This window comes from Larimichthys crocea, chromosome I (assembly GCF_000972845.2).
Source record: "Larimichthys crocea isolate SSNF chromosome I, L_crocea_2.0, whole genome shotgun sequence".
NCBI classification, from domain to species: Eukaryota; Metazoa; Chordata; class Actinopteri; family Sciaenidae; genus Larimichthys; species Larimichthys crocea.
Genome location: NC_040011.1, coordinates 32,619,484 through 32,628,670, shown reverse-complemented (window position 1 = coordinate 32,628,670; position 9,187 = coordinate 32,619,484). Strand labels below are relative to the sequence as shown.

Genomic DNA, 9,187 nt, shown 5'->3' with positions numbered 1-9,187 from the left:
TAGGCTTTGATATTGTGGTGATGATGTTTTTCACACCTTCCTCTACACTCTTTCTCAGACATAAACATTTGTAAACATGCACCTACACAGGTTTAACATGTTTATTTTTCATCATAACAATTTAAAAAATACACGAATATACAGAGGAAGAACTGTTTACAGTGCAGTACAATAAATACATTCTGAACTATACATAAGGTATCTGCCAAGTTTCTGTTTTGAAATGAAAGGACATGACAGTATGTCGGCTGTTTTTCTTCAAGTCTATTAACAGAACCTTCAAAATCCCTCATCACTATATTTTAAAGTATTGGCTAGTGCACACTGACATCTGAATTTACACGGGAATCATTCGGCATCAAGGAATTAGACAAATCAACTGCTTTACCAAGCCCTAGTCGATATTGCTAACATTTTATACAAAAACATTACATTGAAATCATGTTTCGCAAGCTTCATATATTAAGACTTACATCAGTATTGTTGTGTTTGTTTCAAATAGTGATAGCGTGTAATTTAATTACAGTTAAATGTTGCTATTCAGTCTTGTATATCTTCATATAAGCCACATGCCACAGTTACCCGTCTTAACATGGCTTTCATCGTCAGACCATCGCACGAGGCTGAGTAGTCAGGTTTTACTGTTATTGTAATCCAGCAGATACAGTAAATTGTCCAGTTTAACAACAGCAGTAGTTGTGACACTTATGTTGAAAAGTACAGTGAGATACAGTGTAGGTAGGTAGGACCTTAAGACCCCTTTCATATTATCATGTTGTAGTCCTTGTCCTTATGTGTCTATGTCTTTGTTATGGCAGCCTGCATAACCTCAATGACTTTGTTGCATGGCTGCAGAGGGTCATATTCTGCAAAGACGTGGCACACATTCTCCATGCCAGCCTCTACACCTTTTGCCACAAAGCCAAATATCCTGTTGGGGGCAAGGAAATGAAAGATAAACATTAGGATCAAATTCAAATTGAAAAAGAAGTGTTCTTTAAAGTATTAGCTAAGATGTGAAAGGAGTTTACTATGGCTCCTCACTCCATCAGTACATAGATTATACAGATAAATATAAAACATCATTGTGTTATTGTAAGCAATTAAAGTTAAAATTACCTTGCACCAAAACTGGAACCTTTCGTCCACCTGTCAGAGTTAAAAAAGACAAATTTAGTTGATTTTATTAGAAAAATGTTATTTTTTTCTGATATTTTGACATCATATTAATGTAATGCATAATATCACAGGTGTAATTAATAACATTAATGACACTCGATTTCGATGAGCCAGTTCTAACACCCTGGTATTGCACATGCTGGCTCACTGTCAAGGCTTACATGGACAACAAAATGCAACTAAGCCAACGCTATTATTATTGTTATTAGTCACACCTGTGTTTCTTACGTGTTGGATTAATCATTATGCACCACTTTGATTTCATAACATGCTGCTGTATACTCACAGTCGGTTATCTGGATCTTCACTGCTGTGGCTAAGGAGGTGAGCAGGGTAATGGCGCCTGAAGAAGAGCCTGTGAGGACATGATAATGGTTGTTAGAGAATGCTGCACACAAACCACCATGATTTTGTTGTGCACAGTGAGGAAAATCTCTGCAGCAGTTAGACACCATGTGTCTTTTCTTACTTCCTGTTGATGTCTGTCAGTGTGACACCCTTCAAAGACACCTTCATATTTACTATGGTTGGTATAAAAGAGCCCGAGGGCTTCTTGAATGTGGAGGTCACTGCCTTCTGCACTGCACAAGGGCCCGTCAGCATCTCAGTGGGGACAGCATTCAGGTAGATAAAATTGCAAGCTATGGAGAAGACAAATGTTGTAATAGTTTGATTAGACAGAGAGGTGGATGTCCATAAACATGGCATTAAGCATGTAGAGTAGTACATAATATTTAATAATCCATTAGATAGATAGATAGATAGATAGATAGATAGATAGATAGATAGAGAGATAGATAGATAGATAGATAGATAGATAGATAGATAGATTCCACCAGACTTTGGAGGTAAATAAGTTATACTTTTGACTCCACTACATTTATGTGATAGCTATAGTGACAGTAATATTAGAATAATTAGTAATAGTAATATTATAAAACAGCAACTTTTCTGTTTAATGACCTAAATGAAGCTTTAAGCCTTAAGAAATTAAATCTTATTTAACGTCATTAACTACACCTGTGTGTTTTTATCAAACAGTCAACACAGGTGTTACCAATTATACTAATTAAGGTTCAGTTCCATTCATTGCAGCAGAGACTTTGCAGTGAGCAACACAGCAGCACGCTGACTCTGTTTGAGCGGAATGGAACGGGACCTTAATTAGTGTCACGATAACACCTGTGCAGGGCACGTCAAACGGCTGCTGTGATAAAGGTCACTGAGGTTTCTGTCGCCGACTCCTCTGAAAGCCGGCAAGGTAAAGTGAGAACAGTGAGAAGGAAACTTACAGTCTATTGTTTCAGTGTAGCATGTCTAGCTTCATGATAACGTAACTCAAAGTTTTTATACCCGAGCTATTTATCGTTTATGAAACGGGTCAGAGGAGTCCTGAACTGTAAGCTAATAATTAGCTATTTGGGAAGCAATTGGCAGCAGGTAAACACATACACTGGCATTAGATATTGTTTGCTTTCTTGTTTCTTACTGTTTCTGTTGCTCCTTTATTTTGTATTTTGTGGCACTTTATAAGTGTAACTTGAAGATAATTGCTAGTAAATGCACATGTATGACTTTATCATATTGCATGCTAATGGAGACAAATACGTGTTAAGAGTCTTTACTGTTATTTAGTCCTACCTGTTTTACTCTTGTCCTCTGATGCTGCGTTGTCATTCGTTCTCTCTTCTGCTGCTCCCTGATCTGTGCAGACAAAAATAAAAGATGAGTTTTTTATTTTGGCACACACATATACACATACCTGTGTCTTGCAATAATTGCCTACCTTGGGGGTGGAGCAGTAATTTGCAGGGTAAAGCGTAAGCAGAAATAGTGTGCTGGTAAACAAGTGCAGAGAGACTACCTGCAAAGATAACGACAAAGCACAGCACATGATTTGGTTAATCTCAAGTATGATCAAGAAATCCATTGTCTTTTTCTGAACCACAAAATGTCACACAACATTTTAATATTTCACTCTTACATCATTTTTAAAGAGGAAATTCAGTGGAAGCAGATACATCAGCACACAGCGTATTGTATTCCTCCCACACATAGTGATAAGAAACCCACAATAAAGGTTGATAATGGCTCTTTGTGTGTGAAAACACGCCCCTTAAACTCAACACTCCTTTAAATAAAGATCCACCTACTGCCGCCTACACACAGCCCAAAAGGTCAGACACGGCTGACTCAGTTCTGGTGTCACATCTCTGGCATGAATTTCAAAGGAAGCAGCCGCTTCTTCATGTGCAATAAAGTCGTTGACTTTTACTCACCAAAGTACGGTTCCTGAGAAGAGCCTTTAAGGCGCACACCCTTAGGCGATGATTCAATGAGGAAGTGTCTGACCAGATCGGAACGGCTCTCCTCTGTTTTGGTGAAAGGATAAATGTCAGGAAAAGTTAGATTTACACGTTGTCATCAGAGTTATTGTACAATATGATATACTGTATATGCACAAAAGTCATAAAGAGGCAATGGAAGTTATTTCATATGACTCACAGTTGATCCATTTTTATAATTATTTTTATTGTCTCTACTAATTTATCTTTAGCATCCTGTGCCACATGGTTCCCAGCTCACGTGAAATTAGAAAACTACAAAAAACAAGATTAAAACTTATGACGAACAGATTCACAAATGGGGGGGGGGGTTTGATCCAACCTAAGCCCTGCCAATTTTGCTCTGTCCTCTAATCGCAGTTGAGCACACCTTTCTCCTTTCCTGTACTCGAATATACTTTATGTTAGCTCATCTATGTTGAGAATACAACCAAACATTAAAGATGGTTAAAAGAATAAAGTCATATCTTAAGGTCAGCTATTAGCTAACAACATTTTTAGGTATCTAAATTATATTTGGTATGTGGTTCCTTCATTTGAGTGTAATTTCACAAGATGTGACTTCCTCCAACCTTCCTTCTAAATCTTGAATAAATTTGTTTGATAATATTTATATTATTTTTAAGTTGTTTCTGGAAATGGAAACATGGAAGTCTGAAATATTATAGTGACATCCCTCAACCAAGAATAAGTTCTTTAGTAATTCTTGGTCCACCAGATAAATACTGCAGCAGACAACGTGCCCCTCACTGAAATGACCTCAGTGCCTGACGCAGTGCACATGTCTTTCATATCCTGCAGTCGTAAAAACGAGTTGAACAAATACAAATCTGCAAATAAAGTAAAACTCAAAATTGTTTTGTGAGTGAGGTCCATTTTTCCTCTTTGATTGCTTACAGTGCCATAAACAGCTGGTTTTCTTTTGTGTTTACACAGCGTTTACTGTGGGTGGAATAAAATAACAGCACTGTCTCCTGCCTCACCACAGATAGCTGGATATCATCACATCACCAGAGTTGGGTAAGTGATTCCCTGTGCCTCTCAGCTCTCTGCTATAGACAAATGACAACAGCAGCACTGCGCTACACCATGCTCACATTGTTTGTCTGTGATTGTGGTGATTGTGGCATTTTAAGACCTTCTCCTCCTGTATGTGTCCAAACACAGAGGTGAGTTTCAGAATGGCTCCTGACTCAGATCAGGAAGGTTTACCTGGGTAGGCGCTAGCAGTGAAGTTGTCTGAAGTCTGGTCCACCTTCATGGCCAGACCGAAGCTGCCTCTGTAGGAGGTGCTGTCTCTCACCACAAATGTTCCTGCTTCTTTGTCCTTCACCAGGGCCTCAGCTAGAATGAAAGTACATTACAGAACATGCTTAGAAAGCTGAAAATGTGCATTTCTTATTGTATCTGTGCTGCACAAGAATCCTACATGCAAGATGAAATACCTTCACTACATCAGTAGTATTATGCCCTCAGAAGTAATGTTTTGAGATTCTCACCTTCTGCTCTGTTGATGTGTGGACGAAACCAAAACTTTGAAGTGTCCATGACAAATTTCATTGAGGGCTGGCTGCCATTAAACCGGGCTTGGAAACCTAAACAACCATAAAAATACATCAGTGTGGTCAACCATTTTCAACGTAGTAGCTGCCAGCAAAACAGACTGCAGTGACACATGTGACTCACTGTGAGGAGAACATGGCTTTGGGCTGGACGCAGTCATCATCTGTATCAAGTCAAATTCTGGTCCAGGAGACTTGATGTGCAGCTCTGGCTGTGGTGCACCGTTGACTAGCAGCACAGGTATATCGGTCAAGGAGCCAGAGAGTGAAGCAGGACTGCTCTGCGCTCCTCTACTGTGAAGCTGCTTTGTCAGCGTGGGTTTGTCTGGGCTGTATCTGCTATCAAATGGCCTTATTCTGGACCCATCACTGAAGGAGCCGGACGGACAAGTAAGGATGGACTCTGGAGAGTCAGCATCTTCACTGGCCAGGGACAGGTTGCTAAGCATGGAGGAAAGGGATATATTGTAAACGTACAGATTAATACCTGATATTGTTTAGTTTGTAGCAGTGAACTTTAACTTTACACAGAGAAGCAGCAACATTTGTCATTTCATTTAAAGTCTTGTCTGCTATAAAACCAGGTCCTAGTCACCCTCTTAATACAGTGCAGTTAAAATGTTGCAGCATATTTACAAGTTGCTAAATGTGAAATATGCATTTTAGATTTGTGTAATGGCACCCCTGTCTTTAATTGTGAGTTTTACCTGCCAAGCATGTAGCTGGTGTCTGAGCATGTTGACATGGAGAGGAGCGAGACAGCACTATTTCTGTTGGAGTGTGACAAGCGCAGGGATCCTTGGGAAAAGGCTATGTCATTCTTCGGTGAGGGATTTCGACGGGGCACGCTTCCACATGGCAGGGGAGGCAGGGAGGATGTAGGGGAGCTGGAGAACACCAGTGTGCCATGGGGACTGCAGCTGAGACTGCTCTGTGTAGGGATGGGTATACTGGGTGACACAGATGGGATCATGTTGGCTGGGGAGCCAGGAGAGCATCCTCGTGGGACCAGCACACAGTGGGAGACATCTTCATCTGAGCAGAAGCCATCTGAAGATGCAGAGGACGGTTAGTTTAAAAAAAAAAGAAAAAAAAAAAAACCCTAAGAAAGGATTGTGAAATGTTGAGGAGGATGTGAAACACTCAGTGGAAAAACCCAGCATGTTCCATGTTTTCCCTGACTTCATGCTTGGGTTTTTTCGTCAGACTGGGCTTGGCCACCGTATGTAAACACACAGCTGATGAACCTCACTTGATAAGACATTCATATTTCTCATGCAGGAACCTGCCTGCACAGCTCAAGCCATTCCTTCCAGATTGAATGAATGCTTTGAATTGTGCATTTCTGCTGTTGCAATGATACAGAATCACCTAGAGGAGTCCCAACTTGTTCTTGTGCACTTAGGAAACTGTTTGTGTCCCTGAGTGAGTACATGCCCTTAGGAGAACACTGTAACCTGTGGTCAATGCGTAAGCCAGACAGTTTCTTCTGCAACCAAAGTTACATAATAATGACTAATGTTCATACAGAAATAGAAAATCTGTCTGTGACTGTAGGTAGGCACTGTGGCGAGTGTTGCTACAAGGGGAGATCATGTGTTTTGCAGCAGTAGGAAATGAGTACTCATCAACGCAGCACATGGATTTTCTCTTAACTAAACTTTTGTAACCGCCTGATTTCTCATTACTGTTGATCGTTTTCTGTGAAACCTGTTCATCACCATGACACATCGCTGGTTTCATGAAATACAACAAAACATCTTTTTAGAAAAGCTCAGCAGGAAATCCATATTTATGCTCTGTTGACTCCTGTACACACTTTCTGATCAAAGCAGGCAGTTATGATACCGCAGTACCACCCTTGTGTGACTATTCGGTGAGCTTCTGTGTCTGTAGCCCAACATGTGCAGGGTGTGGTGCTAGGCTGGGCAGTAATCCTAGAACAGCTGAAGTGGTGCAATTACCCCATGATTAAAAACAATAAAACTATCTCAAAAAAAGGAGGGGTTTTTTTTCAAAGCCCCAGGCTACATGTGCTATTCCTTTCATAAGAGTGGTGATTATGTTTTTTTGTGCCCTGCCTATGTCACACCTCTGTAGACTGGACTCTCCTTTGTTGCACTTTGTTGACCTTGTTTGTGCATGTAAGTAGGAAAGAGTTGTAACAGAGCAGTCGGACCAGTGTAGAAAAAAAGAAAGCTTTAAAGCAGAGAGGCTTTACAGTCGTACTGTACCTGTAGGAGGGCTGACACATGGGGGGGGTTTGTTGACCTCAATGGGCTCAAATGTCGGATCCAGTTCCAGGATGAGCTGGTTGAGATTATCCAGGGAAATGTCGAGATCGGAGTCACCATGGTTACCGTTAGGCTCTGTGAGACTGGGATGTTGATTGACTGTCTCCTGTGCCGAGTCCAGGCGGATAGTTTGACCCACTCTCAGAACGTGATTGGGTATCATGTGGGACATGCCTGTAGCTGTAGGCATCATGTTAAGAGAGCTCACTGTCTTCTGGGACTGCCAAACAAAGAGATACAATGGAGAAAGATCAGTTACACTGTCTTTACTGGACTGGCATACCCGCTTTTGTCTGCTTTAGAAACCGACCCAACATAAGCTTTTTTCCCACATACTCATATTCATAGAAAATGAGTGTGTATTGGCCACAGTCATGCACTATACATGAACACCTATATCAAGTTTGTCATTGTTGTTTTTGCTGCACTGAGACCTGTCAGGTTTGAATCAGAAGTTAGTTCACGGTGCTAGCATACTGACATGCACTGGATCATAGCTAACCTGAAAGTTGTTGTTGTGGTTAATAAAGAACATAAACAGAACGTGTCCTGGAGTGTGTGCATCAGTGTATGTAGCCCAAGTCTTTCCACATGTTTCTCAATCAGTGCATGAAAGTGCTCGATGAATGATGACACAAGCTGACTTCAGTGCTGATATCAGCATGAATAGCTGGTCAGGGCGTGCCAAATGATGGATGATCCGCTCATACTGCGTCTCCCTCTCCATGTTGCAGACAAGGTGTGGTGCTCACTGAGTCATTCAGGTGACTAGTGGTAACCATGACTACGCTCGTGTTTTCCTACAACAATCAAAACTTTTAGGGGTAAATGTGGTATTTTGGAAAGTAGTCTAGAGAAAATCTGCTTCAGATTTTTGGAAAATTCACATCATGCAGAGCATTTTTACCTTGAAGCAGCCAAAGTTTCACTTTGAGGTTCACTTTGGACAATAACATAGTGTGCTGTGAAATATGATTGACATGAGCTGTAATGCAACTCTTTCATCTTAGGAAATAAGAGCATACATGTGGAGCTTCAATTTCATTTGAAATAATTTGCTTAACATTACTTTTTATCTATGTATTATGTTGCTAAGAATACAATAATAGTACATAAATGTACTTTACTACTACTGATGATGATGATGATGATGATGATGATAATAATAATGATGATGATGATGATGATGATAATAGTTTTAAGACCACATTATAAATTAACAGGGAGCAATCAAATACAAATGACGTATTGTTAAATTAACTGTTAATTTTACCACGACTGTAAGATGTAAGATAAGACAAGGAAAAGTCATCTTACCTTCTTTTCTTCTGGTCAGGAGTCAAATGTTGTAACGCTGTTTTACTCTCAGACTGTTCACGCTTTTACTTTGACACATAGTGTGTTGCGTGCTTTTGTTAATGAAATCCCAACCCTCTTCCCCTGTGAGCCTATCAGCAGTGAGAATCACTTATCCCTGTGGCTCTAACTGATGTCATGTCAGGCAGTGTAAAGTTTATGGCTGGAGGGTGTTTTTATTTTTCCAATGAAATCAGATAAGTACATATGATGAGCTATGACTCAAAGTGTACCTGTGATGTTATGCCACAGCGTTATTTGTAATTTGCCTGCTTGCATGTACACTTATTCATAACAGTCTTAAATTTAACATGATAAAATATGTATTAAGCTGGCAGATGCATGTAGGTGTCCAATTCAAAATATGGTCGGTGATAGTCAGTTATATAAGGAACTTAAAATTAATATGAATCCAATAACAGTACACACATTAGCTCAGTGGTTTAAAGTA

At 40.1% G+C, this 9,187-nt stretch overlaps 1 protein-coding gene across 1 annotated transcript; it reads right to left on the bottom strand.

The window, feature by feature from the left end:
- Positions 1-87: 87 nt before the first annotated feature.
- LOC104920409 (tensin-4) lies at positions 88-8,769 on the bottom strand. Its single transcript, XM_010732672.2, has 13 exons — positions 8,698-8,769; positions 7,321-7,600; positions 5,794-6,136; positions 5,211-5,527; positions 5,024-5,119; positions 4,737-4,868; positions 3,459-3,551; positions 2,966-3,043; positions 2,821-2,883; positions 1,649-1,820; positions 1,466-1,534; positions 1,120-1,149; positions 88-931 (listed from the first exon to the last, which is right to left on the bottom strand). Exons 2-13 carry the CDS (start codon positions 7,571-7,573, stop codon positions 799-801), a joined length of 1,779 nt encoding a protein of 592 aa, XP_010730974.2. The 5' UTR covers positions 7,574-7,600; positions 8,698-8,769; the 3' UTR covers positions 88-798.
- Between the last annotated feature and the right edge of the window lie 418 nt (positions 8,770-9,187).

What these genes read in the sequence shown, in the direction of transcription:
- LOC104920409 (XM_010732672.2), bottom strand. Translation starts at nt 7,573, where the DNA reads ATGATGCCTACAGCTACAGGCATGTCCCACATGATACCCAATCACGTT. An exon ending in AGAGGACAAGAGTAAAACAG is followed by an intron (nt 1,821 to 2,820) that starts GTAGGACTAAAT and finishes TCTTCTCCATAG; the next exon opens with CTTGCAATTTTATCTACCTG. An exon ending in CTGACAGACATCAACAGGAA is followed by an intron (nt 1,535 to 1,648) that starts GTAAGAAAAGAC and finishes ATGTCCTCACAG; the next exon opens with GCTCTTCTTCAGGCGCCATT.